The sequence below is a fragment of the Vipera berus genome (genome assembly GCF_964194415.1).
Source record: "Vipera berus genome assembly, chromosome: 1".
Classification (NCBI taxonomy): Eukaryota; Metazoa; Chordata; class Lepidosauria; order Squamata; family Viperidae; genus Vipera; species Vipera berus.
This window is the reverse complement of record NC_138202.1, coordinates 108,067,972-108,094,921: the sequence shown is the minus strand read 5'-3', so window position 1 is coordinate 108,094,921 and position 26,950 is coordinate 108,067,972. Positions and strand designations below refer to the sequence as shown.

Below are 26,950 nucleotides of genomic sequence, written 5' to 3'. Positions count from 1 at the left end.
AAAAATAACTATTTGGAATTAACAACAGTATATATCTTTAAAAAGTGCATCAGTTAGGTAGTAGTATTCATTTTAATAAAATTAAATTAAATGGATTTTAACTTCATCCATTGGCTATTAGAATCTTACTTCTAACATTCAATATACTAATTTTGAGATGTTTTTAAAATTGTATAAATCAAAATATTTAATATATTCTGTACACATTACAAAGCCCAACAACTTATATCGACCTTTTTATAAATCAGTTTCCAGAGAAAGTAAATTAGATTGTCCCAATTAATCTTACAGCTTGAATATTTACCATTAATCAAGTGAGGCAATAAATTAGAATATTCATAAAATATTGTCCAAATATCAGCAACATGTAAAATAATTACATTCTGAATCTGAATAGCATGGTATCTGCCAGTGTAATCCCAGTAATATTACAAGATTGCCTGAGAATAATTGTTAATGGCTCAAGAATTAGGTCATAAACCAATAGAGTAATTGGGCAACCATAACAGCTGCCATGCTATAACTCAACTCATAACTCAGCTGGTCTAAAAATTAAAAATGTTATTACACTTGCTATTGGTTTCAAATAATAAATTTCAATTCATTTAATAAAAGAGGATGGGAATCCATACCTACACATGTCTTGCTTAAAAAAATTAAGCTTACCCAAGTCAAAAACATTTTCAGCATCCCAAAACATTAATATATCACAATCCAATTTATCTTGAGCTATATCCAAAATATCTATTTATGAGTGTCTGATACTTTTTGGTTTTGAAAAATCCAGACTGAGTCGGATGAATTATGCACAGTGACAGTCTCTGAAATCATCTGGCCAAGAAGCAATAAATATTCTTGCATCTATGGTATGGATCTATAAATTGTACAAAATTTCAAAATCTTTACCTGCTTTTAAAACCAGTGGTGAAAAAGACAAAGACAATTTACTGGATTTAAGTAATTCATTATAGACCTCTAACAATAATGGGTCAACAAATCTACAGAACATTTATGCCATTGGACAGAAAAGCTGTCCAATGGAACTTTCACATTTTATCTTCAGTATGTCTTGCAGTTTTAAAGATACCTTCCAAGAAATCAACAGAACCATGTGATAATGTTTGGACAGCAATGTCTTAAGGTTACCCTATTATTATATAATAGTTTGGCGGGTCGAATCCTGAGTGCCGCGTAACAGAGTGAGCGCCTGTTACTCGTCCCAGCTTCTGCCAACCTAGCAGTTCGAAAGCACATAAAAATGCAAGTAGAAAAATAGGGACCACTACGGTGGGAAGGTAACAGCGTTCCGTGCACCTTTGGTGTCTAGTCATGCCAGCCACATGACCACGGAGACATCCTCGGACAAGCGCTGGCTCTTCGGCTTTGAAACGGAGATGACCACCGGCCCCTAGAGTCGGAAACGACTAGCACACATGTGCGGGGGAACCTTTAACTTTACCTATTATTATATCTAAATCATGCGAAATAGAGACTCAGGGTTTGAGGGATTTGAAAGTTTAGAAACTGAAACTGTCTACTTGATTTTGGAAGGAAGAAGGACTGAGACCAACCAGTACAGGGAATCATAAGCCAATGAGCATAAACTCACCCTCCCTCTTTTCTCAGTGAAATGGTGGATGCCTGTTCTCTCCTTCTCTACATTATTCAAAGCCTGGGTAGATATAAAAGGAAATCAGGAAATAAAGAAGGCTAATTACAAAAGCTGAGGAGAGGTCATTCATGATCATAGGGGTGATTATGAGATGTCTAACACTCCCAAACCACACCATTTCTATGTACTTCTAGCTTCTTGACCTACCTTTTACATTTTACACGTGTCAAAGCTGTTCTTGAATGGTGTTGGATTAAAGGGAAAATTCTACTATTATAGCAGTGTAATTAATGATAGCTGATGCCTATATCCTCCATTAGTGAGGGAGAAGATAAGGGCAACACCACAGAGACAAGGCCCAAACTATATTAATGTCTACTCACTTTATAATAAGGGATACTTAACAGTCACATTCAAAATAGTGGAAAACTAGACATTTTGAAAATCTTCAGCGAATAATAGATTCTTTGTTGTAGCATATATCAAACCAAGTATCGTCTCTCTCTTGATTGTCAACATAGGCTGTTAGAAGAAATCTCATTTGAATTCAGCCTGTGCTTATAGCAGATGTTATTATATCTTTGGAGATAGATTGTTTTTTTTGTCTTTTGAAATCCATTTTAATCAAAAGATGGTGAACATCAATTTTCTAAGATAGAAAGAAGCACATTTCATTCCCTAAGCTCATTAAAGGAATTGGAATGCTGTTGTTGATCATCAGTGGGATTATGGAAGTATAGAAATCTCAGAAATGAATGAATAAAAATAAGTACGCTTGGCTTGTGAGTATGCTAGCTTGATAGCACCTTGACATCTGTGAGACAATTCTAATAGTTTTATTGCTGATGTAAAAATTGGATATCCCCTAGAGGGCACTATTAGCAATTATATTACCAGGGAACTGATAATCTCTCAGGCTGAGTATGAATGGTTAATGAAGTTTTGTGTGTTGAGGCCATTGAGCAGTAATGTTACTATGTTTTGTTCAAGAAAAGCGTATTCATTTTGGGATCAATTGGCCAGAGCATGGATTTTACTGATGTGCAACACAGGCAGCTGCTCATGGCAATGATTAGTTGAAGCTTGTGATACTACAAATTGAGAACTTTGTAGGGGGTATGTTTATGTGTGTCTGTCTACGCACACACACACACATACACACACACTCCTATTCAATGAATCAACATGCAATTGGTTGGATTCATAATCATGGTTTTATATATCAAGTTACAATGTAGCTTGATTATTCCTCATGCAATGTAAAAATAGCCATTCTAGTTTGTAAACATGGTTTATGTTTTAATAGCATATAAGAAACCAACCTTTATATCTTATTCAACAATTGATGATTAAAGCCACCTCCTAGATCAGTGTAGCATGTGAACCTAACACTCACTTTCTGGGATTTTTTTAAAAAAAAGGAAATCCCATTTTTAAACAAATAATTGGGCATACCATTGGAACTGAAACAATATTTCTCAAATTATACTCAGGTTCCCCTCCAAGGAGCAAGATTTTCAATTAATACAGGTGTAATGTAGGAGTTCTTTGATCAGATCACTCTTTTGCTGTGTGTATGGTGCTTCGGGGAAATAAAACTATCCCATCTCATTTTCCAAAGTTGCCCGTTTGGAAGATACCAGTGGCCAGTGATGCTAATAACATCCACACAAGGATGGGACCGAAGGGTGTGAATTGGAGAAATGGTTCATGGATAGGCTTAAAACCCCTCTTCCCTGCTCTAAAGTAGAAGGATGTTTGAAAGGATTTGCCCATGAACTTAAGCAGAGTGCCGGAACAATAACAAGTGACTTAAGCAGAAGGACATCCCATTTAAAACACTGCTCCTAACCGAAAAAGAATATCACTGTTGTGGAGGCAGAGGATGAATGCAAGCAGACGTTCACTGCATTTGATTTAAAACCTAGATTTGTTAAGAACTACAGAAAAGCCTCACTTCTTCTGCCTATAAAGAGGGAAACCCAAGAGAAGGAGGAGGAGAACATTCCCTTTGTCTCTTAAGCACAGAGACTTGTTTCAGTATCAATAAGACAGCTGAGAAATACACACAGGGGCAGCATAGGAAGTGAAGGCTCTCCACTTCATACTTCTGCCCATTTGTCCTAGGTGTGCAGTGGCTCATGGGTGCAAATAAATGATGCCATCATCTTTATTAAAGCTTGGAAATCTCATCATAGGTATCATCCATTATTAAGTCACTTGGCTTAAGTTGAATTTGCCTAAGTTTAAACAAAGAACAGCTTTTTTCCTGAAGAATTAGGGTAGTTACAGCAGAAAATAGTTTGAAGCATATTAAGTTGGTGCATATTAAGAAATCATTCACCTCTGTGGTGTCAATGCCACAGTTCCCATTTTCTGGGCTTAGAAAAATGTATCCTGGAGCAACAACAATTGTTTCAAAGTATTCCTCAGAGTGTTCCTATTTTAGCGCTATGTAACAGGGACGTTTGGCTTCATCCCTTAATCTTTTTTTCAATAGATCAGTCTGGCTTCTTCTCTGTTTTTTGTTTCTCACAGCAAGAGCACCTTGGAGAAATCTGCTTCTCACTGCGATATGTTCCCAGTACCAGCAAATTAACAGTAGTTATCTTGGAAGCCAAAAAGCTCAAGGTTATGGACGCAGATGGATTATCAGGTATGAGGGACAGATTCCTAAGGCTCATTGTGGAAAGCAGAGGAATGTCATCTTGATGTAGAGCCTGTTAATGCATGCTGCTGAAATGGATCCTGGAGTCCCATTATATTTTGAAGCTCTTTGGTCTAAAGCAGGGGTCTTCAAACCTGGCCCTTTTATGACTTGTGGACTTCAACTCCCAGAATTCCTCAGCCTGGCCTATCAGATTCCTTCTGATCATCAGGATAAAAGGAGATTACTGTTATGTTTGTAAGTGCTGTGCTGGCGCAGTGGTTAGAATGCAGTATTACAGGCAAACTCTGCCCACAGCCAGGAGTTCAATCCTGATGGGCTCGAGATTGACTCAGGTGTCCATCCTTCTGATGTCACTAAAATGAGGACCCAGATTGTTGGGGGCAATATGCTGACTCTGTAAACTGCTTAGAGAGGGCTATAAAGCACTGTGAAGCAGTATATAAGTCTAAGTGCTATTGCTATTGCTATTTTTGTTTAAAAAAAGGGAACCATATAACATTTGAGCAATATGATTTGTTCTGGTTGTGAAAGCCGGTGGGGATTAATTGCACTTTGTCCCAAAAGCTCACAACAGCATTACAGTCTCATAATGACCTTTTCATGAAGATCAGGTTTTTTTCCTCCAAGCGAAATACCTAGTCAACCTACAAGGCTCCTGGCAGAGCCACCAAGCTTTATAATAGAGCAGCTAATGTTTGAGTTAGGATTTTTTTATGGAGATCCAAAAGGCTACAATATGGTGTTCAGAAACACTTTAATGTCTGGGGAAAATTCTTTTTCAATTAAATTGCCTCCACTGTTCTTTGCTTTACTTTCCATGCTAGACCCATATGTCAAAGTGCAACTTATTCTGAACAAAAAGAAATGGAAGAAAAAGAAGACAACTGTGAAGAAAAACACATTAAGCCCTTACTTCAATGAAGCTTTTGTTTTTGAAGTGCCTTTCCACTTGATCCAGGTAGGTCCAGTAGAAGCCATTTCATAGCAGATCCATGTTATGGGAGAGCGAAATAGTCTCTAGAAGCACCCTTGCTTTTGTAGATGTTTTGAGCTCAACTTATTTATTATTTATTTATTTATTTATTATTAATTTAATTTATATACCGCCCTTCTCCCTAGGGACTCAGGGTGGTGAACAGGGCAATACATAAAAAACTAGATACAAAAATTAAGATTATTAAAACATAATTAAACAATGCCCATAAAATTAATACAAATTTAAGATTAAAATTCATTAATTAAAAATCCCACCCCGTCCCATCAGGCCAGGCCAGCTTGTTTAAAGAAATGGGTTTTAAGATCGCGCCGGAAGGAGCGGAGATCGGGCGCCATCCGGAGCTCAACCGGAAGATGGTTCCATAAATCCGGTGCACCCACAGAGAACGCCCTCCCCCTGGGGGCCACCAGTCGGCATTCTTTGACCGGTGGCACCCTGAGGAGGCCCTCTCTGTGGGAGCGTACTGGGCGGAGGGAAGTTGACGCCGGCTGCAGGTGCTCCCCAAGGTATTCCGGACCCATGCCATGAAGGGCTTTGTAGGTCATTACCAACACCTTGAACCTCACCCGGAAGACAACTGGTAGCCAATGCAGCTCGTGGAGCAAAGGTGTAACATGGGAGTATCGGGAAACTCCCAGTACAACTCTCGCGGCCGCATTCTGTACCAGTTGGAGCCTCCGAGTGGTCTTCAAGGGTAGCCCCATGTAGAGAGCATTGCAGTAATCAAGACAAGAGGTCACGAGCGCATGAGTGACCGTACGTAAGGCATCCCGGTCTAGATAGGGCCGCAACTGGCACACCAGGCGAACCTGGGCGAAGGCCCCCCTAGTCACAGCTACAATATGGTCTTCTAAGGAGAGTTGTGAATGTAGGAGGACTCCCAAGTTGCGAGCCCTATCTACAGGAGGTAATGACTCACCCCCCATAGTGAGGGGTGGGATATCCTGAATATCCCGGGATGCCGGTACGCACAGCCACTCAGTCTTGTCAGGGTTGAGTCGAAGCCTGTTCCTCCCCATCCAGACCCGGACCGCCTCCAGGCACCGGGACATCACGTCGAGGGCATCACTGGGGTGGTTTGGGGTCGAAATGAAAAGTTGGGTATCATCGGCATACTGATGATACCCAACTCCAAAACCACGAATGATCTCACCCAGCGGTTTCATGTAGATGTTGAACAGGAGAGGCGAGAGGACCAACCCCTGAGGGACTCCACAAACGAGAGGCCTCGCGGTTGACCTCTGCCCCCCTGCCAACATCGACTGCGAGCGTCCCAGGAGATAGGAGGAGAACCACTGAAGAACCGTGCCTCCCACTCCCAATCCCCTGAGACGCCGCAGCAGGATACCATGGTCGATGGTATCGAAAGCCGCTGAGAGGTCTAATAGGACTAGGACAGAGGAATATCCCTTGTCCCGAGCCCTCCAGAGATCATTCACCAGCGCGACCAATGCCGTCTCCGTGCTGTACCCGGGCCTGAAGCCCGATTGGTACGGGTCTAGATAATCCGCTTCATCCAGGACCAGAGGGAGCTGATGCGCCACCACACTCTCAACAACCTTCGCAAGAAAGCGAAGGTTGGAGACCGGACGAAAGTTATTCAAAACAGCCGGGTCCAAGGCAGGCTTCTTGAGGAGAGGTCTTACCACCGCCTCTTTCAAGGCGGCGGGAAAACTACCCTCACTCAGAGAGGCAGATATAACCACCTGGAACCAGCCTCGTGTCCCCTCCCGGGCTGCATAAACCAGCCAGGAAGGGCACGGGTCCAATAAACATGTGGTGGAGCTCAGCTTCCCCATGATCCTGTCCACTTCCTCCGGAGTTACAGGATCGAACTCCTCCCAGGTGACATTGACAAGACCGCTCGTGTCCTGATCGTCCGATACTGCCCAGTCAGAGTCCAAACCGGTCCGAATCCGAGCGATTTTGTCCGACAGATGTTGACTAAATTCCTCGGCACGTCCCTGCAAGGGTTCCCCACTCACCTCCTGATTAAGGAGGGAGCGGGTCACCCTAAACAGGGCGGCCGGGCGATTATCTGCGGACGCGATGAGGGCAGCGAAGTAGTTAGACCTCGCCACCCTCATCGCTGCGAGATAAGACCTAATATGGGTTCTTAGTCGCAATCGGTCGGATTCAGATCGGCTGGACCTCCAAACGCTCTCTAGGCCCCGTCTCCGACGCTTCATCTCCCGGAGCTCTGCGGAGAACCATGGAGCCCATTGGGATCTGCGCCAGGTCAGGGGCCGCAAGGGTACAACTCGGTCAAGTGCCTCCGTGGCTGTCCTTTCCCAGGCTTCCACTAAGGCATCTGCCGAGCTGTGAGCTGAGGAGGCAGGTGGGGACCCCAGTGCTGCCTGGAACCTCTCAGGGTCCATTAAGCGCCTGGGGCAGAACCATCTAGTTGGCTCAACAACCCCACGGTGGGGAGTGGCAAAACGGAAGACCAGCCGCAGGAGATGATGATCGGTCCATGACAGGGGCATAACAATTGGGGAGCCCCCACCAAGATCATCTAACCACCGACCAGATAAGAAAACCAAGTCAAGGGTGTGGCCTCCCTCATGAGTCGGTCCATGAATTACCTGCGTCAGGTCAATGGCCGTCATGGAAGCCATGAACTCCCGAGCTAACTCAGATGGCCTGCTGTAAGAATGTACCTCCTTATAATCCTTGATTAATGAAGGCCCTGTTATTTGAAGTTACAGTGGTATTGAAAAAGCAACTTTATACCTGGTCCTTGTGTCCCACAGTCATGTGATCACCATTTGCACAGCTGGCTTCCATCAAGCAGTGTCAATGGAGAAGCCAGCAGTAAAATTGCATGTCACAATCAAGTGATTTCTTGCTTAGCCAAATGGGTGATTCTGTTAGCAACCACGATGGAAGTGAGGTCCTATCTCGGTTGCAGTCACGTGATATGTTGCTTAATGACCATGTGACTTAGCAATGTAAATTCTGATCCCAATTAAGATTGTTAAAAAAGGGATACTTGTACTGAAGTCTATCTTGGTTCTTATGGTGACTGCATTCCTGATATTGTGTTTCTCTTTTGTTTCAAGAGGCTATTATTTTTCTGAGCCTAAACTAAATTAACATAATAACTAAGCAAGAAAAAAAAATATCAGCACCACATTTAAAACCTATCATAATGGTGTCAATCAGGGTTAGAGGAGGCTGCTCATTTGACATCTTACAGCAGCATTGTAAGTGCTATTTTGCCAGGGTGCATTGCAAGGCACTGCTGTAAAGTTTGAAGTCCTCCACCTATAAATCTTTATTATGCAGCATTTCTTAACAAGGATTTGGGCTGTCATTTTGGAAATACTAATGAATGGAGTAGAAAAGAGAAATAGAAAACCAGTAAAACTGTAATGGTAGAAAGGCATAGACATCCCCAAATGTCCCCCTTGTAAGGAGATATGGAATTTCTTTGTTTGCATTGCAAAACCCCATCTTTCTCCCTTGTTTTCCCTTCCTTTTCCTCCTTTCATCTCTCTGCTTTGTAATTTTCGTTCTAGAATGTAGACCTGGTGATCTCTGTGTGGGACCATGACAAAATGACCAAAGATGACCAGATTGGAAAGCTGTTTCTTAGCTGCCGAGCTACAGGGAATCAGCTGCGCCACTGGTCAGATATGCTGGCTAATCCTCGCAGGCCTGTGGCACAGTGGCACAGTCTGCAGCCTGTGGAAGTTATTGACAAAACTCTGGGACTGAAGACACGCTTCAAGCTGCCACTACCCACCAGCTAACCCACCCTTTGTGCCTCTCCACTCCAGAAGGAAACCCATAGCTATTATTTATAAAGGGAGACATAATAGCACAACTCACCACACCATGGTCAGTTAAAGATGTAGATTCTAGACAAGGCGAGGCAAGGCTAGGCATTATCCCAATGTATCCCACATTTAGGTAAACCAGCAGTTATCTCAGGGCACCCTTCCATCAGGATCATTCCTCTGAAGAGGATTTGAACTACTGCACAGGTCTCTTTATTGCTGTTCTCTGGGGCTGGAGAAGATAAAGAAGGAAGAGAATGACAGGTTATCCTGTTGGCCAACATGGGAGATGAAAAAAATCAGTGCACCCACCTGCACATTTCTCTTTTAATGTCTTTAACATGGACACATTTCACATGGAGGCTGAAAAAACCCATTGCCTGTGTAAATTGGGATGGTTGGGTTGGAAGGAATGGCAAAGCCCTATTGCACTTTAGGAAGAAGGGGAGATCAAGGTTGAATGGAAAACTGTCTGCCCCATAGTGTCAGAGCAAACAGCAAAGTAGCAGAACCGGAAGTTAATCAACTCATCAGCTGATGATTTCCCTAAGACTAAAGGTCTTCTGAAGACACAGAGATACAGTCTTGTGACTCCAACAAAAAATTATATGTGCAGCAATAGTGTGTACTGTAATGTATTATCTTGGATTGAATCTACTGTTTTTTTAAAAAAATGAAAAAACCCCACCATGTAGCCATTCAAAATCAAACTGTTAACATATCACTATATAGACTTATAAGGGACGCGGTGGCTCAGTGGGTTAGGACGCTGAGCTTGTCGATCAGAAGGTCGGAAGTTTGGCGGGTCGAATCCCGAGTGCCGCGTAACAGAGTGAGCGCCTGTTACTCGTCCCAGCTTCTGCCAACCTAGCAGTTCGAAAGCATGTAAAAATGCAAGTAGAAAAATAGGGACCACTACGGTGGGAAGGTAACAGCGTTCTGTGTGCCTTTAGCGTCTAGTCATGCTGGCCACATAACCACAGAGACGTCCTTGGACAAGCGCTGGCTCTTCGGCTTTGAAACGGAGATGAGCACCGGCCCCTAGAGTTGGAAACGACTAGCACGCATGTGTGGGGGAACTTTTACCTTTACCTTTACCTAATATAGACTTATGCGGGTCAGGTTTTTTTCCTTCTAGATTTAAGGGGAAAACAAAACTTGAACATAACCATGGTTAGAGTTGTGCTCCCTTATTAAATATTTTAAAAATAATTTGCCATTCAAGCTATGTGTGCAGTCATCTATCAACCTGATTGTTAAACTCAAAGGAAGAAATAAATGTTTCCTTTGGCATTGCTAGCAGCTGTTTTTTCCCCTGAAAACTTAAAAAAAGGGTTTAGATGAAACAAATGCAAATAATGATTGTATATATGAAGTGAATAATTTAAATGGTAGATTCTTTGTTCTCAAGTATCAAAAGAAAGGCTATGCTTCTAGCTCTTTGGAGATGCATCAATGCCTCCTTGCCTGATGGACTATTAATTGGAAAGCAGGAATACTAATTTTCCACTATGCTTGTACTTCGGTTTCTCTGGGCTACTCCGAGAGATAAAGCCTCTGGGCTACTCCCATTGTGCATTTACGTTACATATATGTTTTCTTCTTCTTCTTGGAATGAGTAATACTTAAAAATCCTAACAAACCCAGTAAAACAAAGCAATTGATTCCTTTTAAGAATAGCTATACATTATTCTATCATATCTCTTAACTGATACATCATCCCAAGGATCCTTGTTTCCCCATTGATATTTGCAAGGGCTCTTTGTATCTATTGGTGCAATACAATCACAAAGTTCTTTTTCTGTGTTTCAAGACCTGGTTGCTGCTGTTTGATGCAGTGAGCTTCTGTTACAGGCTCCAGCTCCTGCTGACCCAGCAGTTTGAAAGTGGGAGACTGTGAGTAGATAGATGGTCTTTGACGGTCAATTTAATGGGAACATGAAAGGGGATTCCAATTGGGCATCCCCTGGACAATGGTGATGTTTAATCATTTCAACCAAGAAGCACTTTGGTACTCCTGACACAAATGTAGTACTGATAATGTAGCATCATATAGCAATAGCACTTAGACTTATATACCTCTCCACAATGCTTTCAAGCCCTCTCTAAGTGGTTTTTCAGAGTCAGCCTATTGCCCCCAACAATCTGGGTCCTCACTTTACTGACCTCAGAAAGATTTAAGATTAAGATTTATTGAGATTTTTATACCGCCCTTCTCCCAAAGGGACTCAGGGCGGTTCACAGGGCATAAATATAAACAACAGTACAAACATTAAAAGATAATTAAATTAATGCCCAAGTTAAAACCAGAATAATAAAACAAACCTATAAACAACCCAAGTACCCCCATCAGGCCAGACCCGCTAGTTCGAATAAATGGGTCTTCAACCCGCGACGGAAGGATCGGAGGTCTGATGCCATCCGGAGCTCAACCGGCAGTTGGTTCCATAACGCCGGAGCACCCACAGAGAAGGCCCTCCCCCTGGGGGCCACCAGTCGACATTCCTTGACAGGAGGCACCCTGAGGAGGCCCTCTCTGTGGGCGCGCACAGGGCGGAGGGGAGTCGACGCCGGCAGCAGGTGGTCCTCGAGGTATCGCGGACCCATGCCATGTAGGGACTTAAAGATCATAACCAAAACCTTGAACCTTACCCGGAAGACAACTGGTAACCAATGCAGCTCACGGAGCAAAGGTGTAACATGGGAGTACCGGGAAACTCCCAAGACAACTCTCGCGGCCGCATTCTGTACCAGTTGGAGCCTCCGAGTAGTCTTCAAGGGAAGTCCCATGTAGAGAGCGTTACAGTAGTCTAGGCGAGAGGTCACGAGCGCATGAGTGACCGTACACAAGGCCTCCCGGTCCAGATAGGGCCGCAACTGGCGCACCAGGCGAACCTGGGCAAAAGCCCCCCTAGTCACGGCCACTATGTGATCCTCCAAAGTGAGTCGTGAATCTAGGAGGACTCCCAAGTTGCGAGCCCTATCCACAGGGGGTAAAAGCTCACCCCCCATAGAAAGAGGTGGAACATCCCAGGTGTCTCGGGAAGCCGAAATGTACAGCCACTCAGTCTTGTCAGGGTTGAGTTGAAGTCTGTTCCTCCCCATCCAGACCCGAACCGCCTCCAGGCAACGGGACATCACAGCGAGGGCATCACTGGGGTGGTTTGGGGTCGAAATAAAAAGTTGGGTATCATCAGCATATTGATGATACCCAACTCCAAAACCACGAATGATCTCACCCAGCGGTTTCATATAGATGTTGAACAGGAGAGGCGAGAGGACCGACCCCTGAGGAACTCCACAAGCGAGAGTCCTAGGGGTCGACCTCTGCCCCCCTGCCAACACCGACTGCGAGCGTCCCAGGAGATAGGAGGAGAACCACTGAAAAACCGTGCCTCCCACTCCCAATCCCCTGAGACGCTGCAGCAGGATACCATGGTCGATGGTATCGAAAGCCGCCGAGAGGTCTAATAGGACTAGGACAGAGGAATACCCCCTATCCCGAGCCCTCCAGAGATCATTCACCAGAGCGACCAATGCCGTCTCCGTGCTGTGCCCGGGCCTGAAACCCGATTGGTAAGGGTCCAGATAATCCGCTTCATCCAGGACCAGAGGGAGCTGATGCGCCACCACACTCTCAACAACCTTCGCAAGAAAGCGAAGGTTGGAGACTGGACGAAAGTTGTTCAATACAGCTGGGTCCAAGGCAGGCTTCTTGAGGAGAGGTCTCACCACCGCCTCCTTCAAGATGGTGGGGAAACAACCCTCACTCAAAGAAGCAGATATAACCGCCTGGAGCCAGCCTCGTGTCCTCTCCCTAGCTGCATAAACCAGCCAAGAAGGGCACGGGTCCAATAAACATGTGGTGGAACTCAGCTTCCCCATAATCCTGTCCACTTCATCAGGGGTCACAGAATCAAACTCCTCCCAGATAACATTGACAAGACCGCCCGTGTCCTGATCGTCAGACTCTGCCCAGCTGGAGTCCAAACCGGTCCGAATCCGAGCGATTTTATCCGACAGATGTTGACCAAACTCCTCGGCACGACCCTGCAAGGGATCCTCCCTCACCTCCTGATTAAGAAGGGAGCGAGTCACCCTAAACAGGGCGGCCGGGCGATTATCTGCGGACGCGATGAGGGTGGAGAAGTAGTTACACCTCGCCTCCCTCATCGCAGCGAGATAAGACCTAATGTAGGTTCTTAACCGCAATCGGTCGGGTTCAGATCGGCTGGACCTCCAGCAGCTCTCTAGGCCCCGTTTCCGACGCTTCATCTCCCGGAGCTCCGCGGAGAACCATGGAGCTCGCTGGGATCTGCGCCGGGTCAGGGGCCGCAAGGGTACAACCCGGTCGAGTGCCTCAGTGGCTGCCCTTTCCCAGGCTTCCACTAAGGCATCCGCCGAGCTGTGAGCAATGGAGGCAGGTGGAGACCCCAGCGCCGCTTGGAATCTCTCAGGATCCATTAGGCGTCTGGGGCGGTACCATCTAGTTGGCTCCGTACCTCCACGGCGGGGGGTGGCAAAATGGAAGACCAGCCGCAGGAGGTGATGATCGGTCCATGACAGGGGCATAATAAATGGAAAGCCCCCACCAAGATCATCCAACCACCGTCCAGATAAGAAAATCAGGTCAAGGGTGTGGCCTCCCTCATGAGTTGGCTCAGAAATTACCTGCGTCAGGTCCATGGCCGTCATGGAAGCCATGAACTCCCGAGCAAGCTCAGATGAACCTCCCAGGGATGGTAGGTTGACGTCTCCCAAAACTATAAGTTTGGGGAACTCAACCACCAACCCTGAGAGGACATCGAGCAGCTCGGGCAGGGCTGCCGCTACGCGACTAGGCGAAATGTACACGAGCAGCAAGCCCAACTGCGCCCCAGAGCCAAATCTCATGAAGAGAGACTCACACCCGACTATCTGAGGAACGGTGGTCTCCCGCGGACATAAGGTCTCCCTAACGATCACCGCCACACCCCCACCCCTACCCTGAGCTCGAGGCTGGTGCAGCACCCGGAAGCCTGGTGGGCAAAGATCAACCAAAGGGACCCCACCCTCTGGGCCCAACCAAGTCTCCGTGATGCAAGCCAGGTCCGCATGCTCACCCTCAACTAAATCCCTAATAAGGGGAGCCTTGTTGACCACGGACCTGGCATTCAAGTACACCAGCCGGAGCTCAGGAGGCTGCACATCATCGCTCCCGGAACCTCGGGAAAGAGGCAGAGGGTCGGAGCGCCCCACCGCTTGCAAATAGCGGAGACGGCGCTCCCGGTAACGATATGGCCCCCTGTCTATCCGCCTGCTGCCATTCCCCGTCGTGGGAATTGGTAATCCCACGACCCGCTCATGAGCCCCGGAGACAACGACCCCTCGTTCTCCCCCCGCGCGGTCAGACCCAAGTCTGGCCTGAACTATGGTTGATTGGCCGCCCCCCAAAGCCAGACAACCCCTATCTCCCACCCCCCTCCCCAACCCCGTAAAAAATTTTGATAAAAACAAAATCAGGGGCCTCTTATTACATTTATGTTGATGGCCCCTACCCCTGCCCAGCCATCTCTCAGAGACCCAAAACTCGGGCCCTTCATCGAGGTTAGAATTTAAAGAGGCGGGTCGCACCCAGGCGAGGGGGGCACCCCTGAGGGCGAGCAAGTCCGTGCTGGTATATTGTCGCATGTTAGTCCAGCAAGTCCAGAATAGGTAGTCCTGGAGATGATCAAGTCCATAGGAGGGTCGAAGGCCGGAAAAGAAAATATCTGGATCCACACCCAGCTGCACTGCCACTTAGCTGGGTGCCCCAGTAAACAGGTCCCCCCCGCCCTCTCACGGCAAGTTGCAACTCTGTACCTGGGGATGGTCAAAGATATACTCTGGGTAGGCATGCCCCATAGAGCTCTCACCTCTATGGGGCTGCAGATGTAAAAGTCAGCCACTCTCCCACCATGGCTGATACCCAGGACCGACCAAATCCAAAGGGGAGAGGGGGAGGCAGACAAAGTTATATATTCAGGCAAAAGAGTAGACGGGCCAAATAGGCGAAATGGTCTAAAAGCGTCACCGCCGTTAGAACGGTCCAAAGGTGGTATAAAGACCGCCTGTTGCTCCATTGAAGCGGTCCAAAGACGCCGTTGCCAACACAAGCGGTCCGAGGCAGCACAGGAAACATCATCGCCGCTAGGATAACTCTCAGTCGCCCTCTCCGCCGCCAGAACGGCCCGAGGACGATGGAAGGCTGAGTCAACCTTGAGCCAGTGAGAATCAAACTGCCGAACTACTGGCAGTCAGCAGTCAGCAAAAGTAGCCTGCAGTACCGCATACTAGCCACTGTGCCACCAGGGCTATTACAGATATGAGATATGGGTCACGATACATCAGATGGGGCCTCACATGGCAAATTGGATAGCAAAAATCAGCTTCACTAGCCAATTCTGTGGAAGAGATGATATTTTATGTACTCTTATCTATCTGTGTCTATCCTTTATTAAATGAGGTTGCTTGATTTAACCAGACAGTCTAGAAGTAGCAACAAGAAGCAAAGGAAAAGCAAAAACAAAACAAAACAAAACAGCTAAACATTGTGCTTTTAAAACTAGGTGACATTTGGATTATTGCAAGCAATTCATGTTTAGACTTCTAAGTGAAAGGTCCGTTCCATCATCATCATCATCATCATCATCATCATCATCATCATCATCATCATCATCATATTATTGTTGTTACTACTACTATTACTACTACTACTACTATAGTATGAGACATCTCCTGCTACATTAGACAATCAAACTTCTTTGGAAAGCTAGACTGCAAACAGCCAGAGAGGCATTCAAGAATACAAGGATTTCTGATAAAGAGGTTTATTGTAGAAAAGTTAATGAAGCCATTACAAAACAATTCCAGGGACTGCGGGTTATCAAAGGTAAGTCGTGTTGATAAAGAAACCCAATTTCACATTCTTGTGCCTCTTTCTGCCTTCTGAATGTAAAGAGCTAGAAGCCATTTCTTCAGGGTCAGAGTGATTTCCACAAGCACATAAAGCAGACATTCCTTCATGTTATTTATCTCCCTTCCCCATTTGTAACATTTGTTGCAAGATATCAAAGAGTCTTGACTTTTGTGGTAGTTCCTCAAATTGAACTCCATAATTAAAGCACTTTTGGTGTTCAGTGTGTCATGGTTCCGATGAATGAGACAAATCAAACAAAATGTTTGTTAAAATAAAATAAAATAAAATAAATAAAATAATAAAATAAAATAAAATAAAATAAAATAATAAAATAAAATAAAATAAAATAAAATAAAATAAAATAAAATAAAATAAAATAATAAAATAAAATAAAATAAAATAAAATAATAAAATAAAATAATAAAATAAAATAAAATAAAATAAAATAAAATAAAATAAAATAATAAAATAAAATAAAATAAATAAAATAAAATAAAATAAAATAAAATAAAATAAAACGTATGTTAAAATATAAGCTCTGTTGATTTCAATTACATATGGTCCTAGTTTATTTAGTGAGAACAGTTGGGACTTGCACATACATAGATTTTTAGCTCCATTATGTGAGACAGCTAATTTTGACTGCATAGCTTACTTACCAAATATATCTTGAAAATAAAATGCACATAGCTATGGGAAAGCATGTATATGTATAACTATATATAATAGAAGTATACACACACATGCGCGTGCGCGCACACACACACAATTAGAAAGTAAGTATAATTTAGAAAGTAAAAAATAAATACCCTTATCAAGCAAGAAGCCAGCATAATGTTCAAATTTTCAAAATTTAGTACCACCTACTGAGAAAAATGTGAATATATTCCTGAACTTCAAGGCATTTTTTTTGTTGACACTGATGTAACAACCAAATATGTCACCATACAAATATTCTAGTAATTTTCACTATTCATGTAAGTTAAATATGGATATGATAGTCAACTAGCCCACCAGTCAAGTAAAAAAAAGGATATCAAAGGATTCATTGTAGTTAAAAATACAGGGTATACAGGCCCATTTTTAAATTACTTTAATATTTCTGCACAACAGAATTTGAAAACTGATCTGTTTACTTCAATGTTTCAGTTGCTGTAAGTGTTATAGCCTTAAATAAGATGTATGATGCATCAGCAGGAAGATATCTGAATGCAAGGGTGTAGTCCAATTGAAATGAAGTCCAGAATACAGAATATAGATTAATAAATTCAGTTGCATTAAAACTTACTGGGTGAAACCATAAGATGAAAAGAAAGTGAGCCACATGCAAAGCAGGCCATCTGTGGGACACCCAGAAGCAAAGATGGAGGCACATGCCCTTTTCCAGAGCCCTTTGCCAATGACTATTGTAATGGCAGGCAGGAACAACCTTGAGATACAGGGGAAAGAGCCACAGCTAGAGCACTAGAAGACCTCCAAGATCAATTCCAACTCTGGTGTTCTATATTCTGTGACAAGTGGCAGCTTAGCCTGCAGAAGGAATGTGGACATGGCAAACATTTCAGAAGGGACCCTCCATATAATCTTGGACTGTAAAAGTGGGGGAGGGAGAGATGTATTTTTAGACTTGCGAGTTTCAGTCAGGGTAACCTAACAATAAAGTTAGAGCTAGTACTTCTGGGTGTGTATCTTGTTTGAACACCCCTGCAAGGCTGACAACTATCACCCATGTGGCACATTCACTGTTTCCAGGGTACAAGAACAGATAACTTTGTCCTTATCTCAATCTCAGTGGTCCCCACACCTTTTCTGTATGCTTGAGTTTCAATTCAGAACTGTTGTTTCCCAATCTAAGTTGCCATAAACTCTTCTCCAGTACTTTGTTCTATTTTAATAGCCACCCCAGCTCCCACTGGCTGCCATGCCTGTCATGTCTGTTGTCCTCCAGTGGTTGGCCATGGTTCTGGGTAGCCATTTTACCCTGAATTATCAGACCTACGTTCTTTGATGCTTAGCAGGAGATCCAATGTTAACCTGTTAAGTCAATGGACTATCCTTAACCCTAAAGACTCAACTCAGTTCAACCCTTTTATCTCATCAGTGGGCATCTTTTCAATTTCTACCTAGGCTGGGTAAAACAAACCTTTGCTTTTCCAGTCCTTTTCTTGCAAAACTTCCTTTTCTTATTTTTTTTTTAAAAGCATCTTTAGGTAGCAAAATAAGTACATTGCCACTTTGTTCCTGCAAAGGAAGAGAGGACCATAAAAGCAATTGTTCTTTTTGTATTGATTATTGTAGGATTGGAACTTTGAGGGCATCATCATCGGGGAAGGGAGGAAAAGTAGGGACATAGGAGGTAATTGGGAAGGGGCTACAAGCATCCACATGTGAAACATCTGGAAAAGTAAAGGAAAAAATTGGGGACTAGTGAGAAGGAAACCCAAGCAAGGGTTAAGACTTGTAATGGCTGAAGTGCATATTACAGTATCCACACAGAGAACCGGTTGTTCACATATTTGAATCCCACCACTGTCAACATATTATAAACAGACTGCAGCTTTCAAGACCATCACCCAGAACACAGAAGCACAGACAAACTCAGAGCACTCAGAACACAGTAGTAGTATTTTGCACACATTAGGGCCAGTGAGTCATTGTTTAAACCCACTGTGAATCTCTAGTCTATGTACTACTAAAACTCTCATTGTCATGACCTTTAACTGGTGAAATGGTGCGTCACAGGGCAACAATTTTTAAAGCCAAGTACCTCAAATGGGCTAACTTACAGAATGTGTTCAAACTCTGGGATCTGTGACTCCTGAGGAAGTGAAATTTGGAAAAGATGTGACTGCTTCAGTCCCTCTGTCTCCTGCTATGCCGCTGGGTTGTTGCTGCAATTACATGATCCTCATTTGCAAAGTTCTGTGGCAGTTTCCCAGTCAATCTCGCCATCCCTCACTGCCTCCCCATATATAAAGAACATGCTTTCACCAAAGTTTTATATTCAGAAAATTATATGGAATGAATGAGGTTGTTTCTATCTAGCGTATGCACTTGGATATCTTCATCACAGTATCTCAAACTATTCAGTCTTCCAATTTTTTTTTCTTGCAACATGCTAAATCTCTTGTAATCTCCGATAAATCAGATGAGCAGTTGTCCTATAAATTCAGACCATTTTTTTCCTCCAGAGTTTACATTATAGTTTCATACTCAGTTACATGAACAGTGTTGAATAAAAAATGTAATGCAAGGGGAAAGGTGGTTACAGAAAAGTAAAAGGAAGATGATTCTGTATGGTTGGCAAATCCAATCCTGCAGATTTAGGGTTAGGATTTGTTCCTTTTTCACTTTTCCACAAACTGGATAATTTTACTTTTCAGTGCATTTTTTATGTTTTGTGACAATCTGATGTTATTTTCCTTTCCTCCCTCTTTGCTTCAATGGGTCACAGACATGTACCAATTCATTTGAAATTTCTTTTGATGGAAGTAAGTCACTGGTCAGTCTTTGGGACCTGTTTGCCTTTAAACCATGATGTTTAGCATGCTATAACATTTATAGCACAGGTTACTAAAGTTAATATTCAGTGGATAATATATTGCAAAAAATGCAGTTTCAAGGGCTCTCTCTTTATCGAAAGATGGTAAGGTTTGTAACCAAACGGCCCATACAGTTCATTGCAATAAGTGGAGCTATTTCCTGAATTACTTCATGTGTACGTTTTGAAAGTGTTGTTTTCAGGCAATGCTCTGACTCACTGCATTGGTCTGATGAAATGTCCCTTGCATAGGAGATGCCTCATTGAACTATGATTTCACTTAATCCAAATTGCAGAAGGAATGTAGGTAACAGAATGAAGAAACTTCTTGGATGAGAAGCAAAATGTCTTCAAGGAAAAACAAAGGAAGTCCAGTTGCTTTTTGAAAAAGCACCTCTGGGACAACGATGAACTGAATGACAGAATCTCTACAGACATTTAGCTATGCACTTTGGGATGAGCACCCTTCGAATGGTGCAGGAGTATGAACGGATTTCCAGAAAACATGCAGACTACAGGAACCATTTGCACTTCAGAGATGCAGACAATACAGACTCATCCCCAACAGCCTGCACCTGTATTCAATAGTGAAACGACATAGGGCAGAAAACAGGCAGGCCTCAATGACTCTCAGAGTGAGTGCTAACGACCAGATGACTGCAATGAATCCTTCCATTCAGTCAGAACTGATGAAGCTTCTTGAATGAGAAGTGAAATGTCTTCAAGGAAAAAGAAAAATTCCAGTTGCCTTTGGAAAAAGCACCTTTAATAGAATGAATTATAAAGTTGTTCCTTTTTTAATATTTTGAGGAACTGTTTTGCTGCCTAGAAACTTTGAATAATTCAGGATAGATTTTGATCCTCATTTAATTCTCATTGAATTGTCTGCCTTGTCCTTATGCCATGTGTCTCTGGGGTAGGATTGAGGGGAAAGAGAGTTAGTTTAAATACAAAATAGTCCTGGAGTTACACGGGCTAAATTAATTCTTCCTGGTTAGCTAAGTTGCTCAAATAGGAATGAGATGATTAATCCTTTTGTCTTTTGCATTTTTAATATATATTTTTGCTTTAAACCCCTCCCCCCACAAAGATAAAAGTACATGTCAAAGAAAATGAAAAGGAAAACCACTCAGTGTTCTTTTAAAAAATGAAAAAATACAAAAAAGAAAAAAGTATATGATTTTAACAGTAAAAAGAATTCTTTATAAAGTTATCTAATGCAATTATTGAAGTGTATGTATGTATATATGTGTGTGTGTATTTGTGTCTCTGTGTGTATCTAACACATTTATATAGCTATCATTTTAATGTACTGTATTTTGTATAAATGAGTCCCATAGTTCATTATATTTGTCCATATACAAAGCCCAGGTCTATAGGCAATCTGCTCATAAATGGCAAGTGCAATCAACTCTTCAAACCATTGGTCGAAACAGGCCATACCTTTATCTTTCCAGTGCTGCAATCTCACTCTTTTGGCCATGGTAAGGGCATAATGGTAAGGCCATTTATATTGTCTGGTTATCAGATTTCAAGTACTAGGGATATAGTTCAAAAATATTATAATCTGAATTTTTTGTTTTTGTCACACAACTATATTTATATAATTCAATTTTTTAAAAAACCCAAATCTAGGTAAGTGTAGGACATTGCAAAGACATGTGTTTCAAAGAAGCATGATCTTTATTGCATCCCCAACAAAATTCTGATTTTGTCTGTCCTTTTCTATATAAATGTAATGGAGCCCAATACATACTAAATTGTACTTTTTGTTGCATTAGTTGTTATTGACATTCTTGCTATGAAAGTTAAAATACTGTCCCATTGTCTAGGCAACACAGAAGCCTCTAATTCCATTATTCCATTCAGGTCTTAACAATTCCACATCACATTAATTTATTGATAACAAGTATCCATAGAAACTCATGGTTTTAAAGGATTTAACATGTTGTTCTAGTGCAGGGATAGGCAACCTTGGCTGGCTCAGGAATTCTGGGAGTTGAAGTCCATGTGTCACAAAAGAGCCAAGGTTGCCTACCCCTGTTCTAGTGTCTCAGAAGCTAAAAATGCTGCTTCTGGTCCAAATGTACTTAACAAATGTTATAACTATAAATATTGCCGTTGAGTTACACCTGGGAGATTGTATTTGTTTCTTAACAAATATGTTAAAATTTGTCTTCATCATCTATCAATTAGTCCAAAGTCATTATCTTCCATCCCTTCTTCTCCCTCCTCCTCCTCCTCCTCCTCCTCCTCCTCCTTCTTCCCCAGTTTTTAAAGTTGAGTTTCCCCATAAATTCAATTTAGCACAGGAAAAAGAGTCGAATCTTTTTAAAATTAGATGTGGCATTCCATAGTTTTCTAAGTGATATAATTCTTTCCAGAGAGAGAACTAGAGTTTTATTATATTTAGATCTTAAAGTGTTCATGCAACCAAAGGTGTTTCTCTAGGCATTCTCCTCCTCTTTTATATTTCACCTCAAGTTCTGACTACTTGGAGGAAAAAGTTGGGTATGGGTGAGCTCCTGAACCTTATAGATCATGTAGTTGCTGACTTTGATTAGGTGACTCCTGCTTTTTCTGGAGACTATCCCTTCTTTTTATTATATTAATTTTGCATCCTACCTTTCTATTGATACATTTGCAGTGGGCTAAGACAATTAAAGTGCAAATTATAAAACACAAAGGCACCATTGCAGTGGGATGGACAGGAAAAAATAAATAAATATATGTTAAATGTAAAAATTAATGTCACCTAAATCAGTTCAGTCAATAACTTGTGTAAGAGATTAAATTTTGCTGTTTTCCTAAATACTGGACAAATGGGGGTGGGGATGAGGGTGACAAATATACTCCATTGTGGAGGGCATTTTATAGCCTAGCAGCCACGTAGGAGAAAGGCTTTTCCCACTGTCAGATACACGAGTTCTAGCAATAAAGGTGCTCAAAAGGATTTCTTGCTGACGTAAATAGCTGAAAAGGTTCAGAGTCAGGCTTAGTCAGGCCCTAAGCACCATTGCTTTAAAGATCAATATTAGCATCTTAATCATTGTTCAGATTATCATTGAAGATCTATTGTTTCAGGCATCCTGTAGTCTCAATATCTTTCACTGCATTTTATTCCAAGTGTGATTCTAGGACATATTCCAGGAATATTCCCATGGAAGGCACCTTGCAGTAGTCAAGAGGGTGTGAGCACTGGAGGTCAAGGAGCCCCTCCATACTTCAAATTTATTCTTTCCAGGGATGTGCAGAACAATCCCTAAATTCACTTTTCTTCTACTGACAGCATCTCTGCCTGACCTGTATTTAAGTTCCCCTTGTTCTCCCTCCCCATTATCTTAGGTAACATTCCCAGGTGCTAATTGTTTCTTTAAAATTAGACTGCAGGGAGTAGTAAGGCTGACTGTCATTAGCATCCTAATAGCACCCCACTTAGCACTCTACATGATCTCACCCACTGGTTTCATTTAACAACAACAACAACAACAGAGTTGGAAGGAACCTTGGAGGTCTTCTAATTCCTCCTCAGGCAGGAAACCCTATACCATTTCAGAAAAATGACTGTCCAATCTCTTCTTAAAAACTTCCAGTGTTGGAGCATTCACAATTTCTGGAGGCAGGTTGTTCCACTGATTAATTGTTCTAACTGTCAGGAAATTTCTCCTTAGTTCTAGGTTGCTTCTCTCTTTGGTTAGTTTCCATTTGTTGTTTCTCGTCCTGCCTTTAGGTGCTTTGGAGAATAGCTTGACTCCTTCTTCTTTGTGGCAACCTCTGAGATGTTGGAACACTGCTATCATGTCACCCCTCGTCCTTCTCTCCATTTAGATGCTAAACAGCATAGAGGGCAAAATAGAATCATATATAGGGCATCATAGGGTTAGTGCCCTAGGTGTCAAACGATAGCCACCCAGCACCACCTCCTGGATGCGTCCAAAATAGATGAATATGTTTTTTCATATTCAGAGCAGAGCCATCTATAGTGGAAAGTCTGTAGATCTTCCAATTTTCTACCATGAATCACTCTCTTGAAGGTTCCTGCCCATGCCTGGGGCAGTTTTACATAATGGTGATGCTGTTCATATGTGTTAATTCTGTTCTGTAGTCCATACTAGGGGGATGTCACAGTATACCAACAGTTTCATGTACTCTGAGTGCATACTTTATACATACTGGCTTTGCTCCATCTCCTCAGAAGCTTGGTGTTTTTTTTTTGGTTTGGGAGTCACTTCAGGCTCTTGGGGCAAGAGGTGGGTGGTTCAAGAAATGTTAACAAAGGGAAGAAGGTGTGCATGTGGAAACAGTCCTAACTTCTGTGACCTGAGGTTCTATTCTCACCATACCTATTGATTCCCTTCCACGAGGATCTGTTGGCATTAGCTGGATCGACTGTCTTCTGCTGCTGTTTTGGCTGCACCATTACCAGCAGGTGGCAAAAGGAAACTATCTTGTCTCCAACAGTGATGTACAACTTGGGCATTTAAATATTAAGGAAGGTGCCTTTCTCCATTGCAAATATAAATATAAAAATATAAAAAATATAAAAAAATGTCCACTCTTCTGGCAAGAAGGAGCTATGCAGAATATGCTCATCTGTCTTTTCCCTGCTGCAATCTCCATGCAGGACTGGGGGAAAAAAAGTGTTAGTATATAGCTGGCATCTCAACAGAATGAATGAATTAGCCCTTCTTTTTTCTGTCTGTGGTTTAATGGAAATTATAAATCAGATATTGGAGCTTTTCTCAATCTCATAGCTTTTGCTTCTTATAAATAAGGCCATACTTCTTTACTAACCTCTTGCAGTTAAAAACAACAACCCTATATTCAAGTTCTGAATGTTGAGGTAGTTTTAAAATTGAATTTTAGCATAAGTTGACAAATTATTAATATAAACTACTGAAAGCAAACTTTAGAAAAGTACCCCACCCCCAGCCCACATAGTTTGAGAATACATGCAAATATATTTCTAATCTTAAGGAGAGATGTAAAAGTTTAAATATCCATGTGAACTTATTTATTTATTTCCTGCCTATGAAGCATGATGGGTCGAGTGGTTAGGATGCTGGGTTGACAAGGAGCAAGCCCGTGTTCGAGACCCAAGTGCTGCCATGGGGCAGGGTGAGCTCTTGTCCTTTGCTCCAGTTCCTGCTGGGAACATGAACAAAGTTTGAAGTACTTCCTCTGAACCATTTTTGAAGTGCACAGCCCTAATAAAGCACCCACTCACTTCAACCGAGAAGTCAGGAATTCAGAATTCCCTTTTGCAGCAAACAAACTAAGTACTGTATTTCCCCTTAAAATATTACATGGTGATATTAATATAGATCTATGCTGGAGGTTACTTAAATTACATTTCATGAATCACACAAACAGTGGTGTAAGAGTCTCTCAATGTGTGGCATAAAAATTTAGTAAATAAAAAAATAAAAGCAAGTATCTGTGTTCGGCCTAAGCTACTGTTATGTACTGAGCTTTTGGGGGCTTAATCACGTGTGCTGCTGGAGAACGTCTCCAGCCTGGCAGCAGTTAACATGGCGGGAATAATGGGTTCAATCTGATTGGTTGTTCAGAGCATGTGGACTATATATATTGTGTAACGTTAACCCAAAAGCCCCAGTACAGTTCATTCTAATTACAATAAAGCTATGATTCTTCTGTACTCATCTGCCTAGCATCTTTCCTGCTCTTCTACACAACAGTGGCAACGAAGGTGGGATCCTGCTTCACCATAAAGAACTGAACTCACGAGGGGTCGGCTTACGTGCTGGTGGAAAGAGGCATCTTTCCTCCCCCTCCTTTGGCTAGCTAGCAAACTATGCTAGTGGCCGTTTGCTCAGAATCACCCGTCTGAGCTCAAGAAGCAGGATCAGAAATGCAGGAAATTAGTCAAGATGCCAAAGGTCGGCAAATTAAGGGAGTTCAACATTCACCACCCAGAAGAATGGCCGTTGTATCTTTCTCAAGTCGAGAATTACTTAAGGGCAAATCAGATCGCTGAAGAGGGGCTCAAAGCTGCAACGCTGCTATGCGTCTGTGGGCCAGCAATGTTCAACCTCGCCAAAAACCTGTTTGCCCCCACGCCAATCGAAGCAGTATCATTTGCCGACCTCAAACAAAAACGTAACAGACATTTTAAGCCAAAAATGTCAGAAATGGTGTGGAAATTCAAGTTTGACCAGAGGGTACAACGTCCAGTAGAATTGGCATCAGAATAAGGGGGAGGCCACCATATCAGTAAAATTTAAAGCATTTTTGGGGCACCTGGATGTCATAGTAGTAGAGGGTCAGAGAACAAGTCTTATAGGACTTGACTGGTTTGAGGCTTTAGGAACTCAGATAACAGGCATCAACCGAACGCAGAGTACTGACCTCAGAGCTGTCTGTGAGGAATATGCAGATGTGTTCGATTCTAAATTAGGAACTTATACAGGCCCACCTATTTCATTTAAATTAGACCCAAATGTAATACCAATCAGAGTCAAACTGCGCAGAGTTCCTTTTGCATTAAAACATAAAATAGATTGCTAAGCACATTGATTTGTGCTTTAGATTGTAAGCTGCCCTGAGTCTTCGGAGAACGGCGGGATATAAATGGGATAAAAAAATTGATAAATTGATGGAGAAAGTGGTATTACAGCCTGTTGAAGGGGGAGAGTGGGAGACCCCTATCATCACCCCACTTAAACCAAATGGGAAGGTTCGCATTTGCGCAGACTACAAATGTACCCTAAACAAAGCTTTAAACCAGCATGCCTACCCGGTCCCAATAGTCAGCCATATTCTAGCCTCTTTGCAAGGGGGCGCCATTTTTGCTAAGCTCGATTTAGCGCAGGCATATCAACAACTGCCAGTAGCTGAGGCCACAGCAGTGGCCCAGACAATAGTGACTCATAGAGGAGCTTTCAAAGTCAAACAGTTGCAGTTTGACGTAAGTGTAGCACCAGGGATATTCCAAGTGTACACTAGTGTTCATGGAACTGACCCTCAAGGGCATTCAGGGTGTTTGCCCGTATTTTGATGATGTTCTCATTGCTGGAGAATCCGCAGAAGTATTAGCACTTAGGCTCAGGGCTGTCTTCCAAAGACTTCGCGAGGCGGGCCTTAAACTGAAAAAGAATAAATGTAGTATTGGGGTCTCATCAATGGAATTTTTGGGGTTCTGTATCGATGCCAGTGGAATTCACCCCGCAGAATCAAAGGTAAAAGCCATCAAAATGGTTCCTAGTCCTAAGAACAAAGCGGAATTACAAGCATTTTTGGGGTTACTGAATTTTTATCACACATTTCTACCTCATAAGGCAGCTATAGCAGAGCCTCTCCACAGGCTACTCAATAAGATAGCTGTATGGCAATGGACTAATGTACATGAAAAGAGTTTTCAGGACCTTAAGGCCCTCTTATTAGATAAAT

General features: G+C 42.7%; 1 protein-coding gene across 1 annotated transcript in view; it reads left to right on the top strand.

Annotated features, from left to right (window-relative positions):
- The window catches only part of SYT8 (synaptotagmin 8), a 51,494-nt gene extending 40,462 nt beyond the window's left edge, over positions 1-11,032 (top strand). Inside the window, exons 7-9 of the mRNA XM_081313161.1 lie at positions 4,151-4,268; positions 5,108-5,241; positions 8,802-11,032. Coding sequence (XP_081169287.1) covers positions 4,151-4,268; positions 5,108-5,241; positions 8,802-9,035 — 486 coding nt within the window. The 3' untranslated portion in view covers positions 9,036-11,032. The remainder of the gene's footprint in view (positions 1-4,150; positions 4,269-5,107; positions 5,242-8,801) is intronic.
- The last annotated feature ends 15,918 nt before the right edge of the window (positions 11,033-26,950 follow it).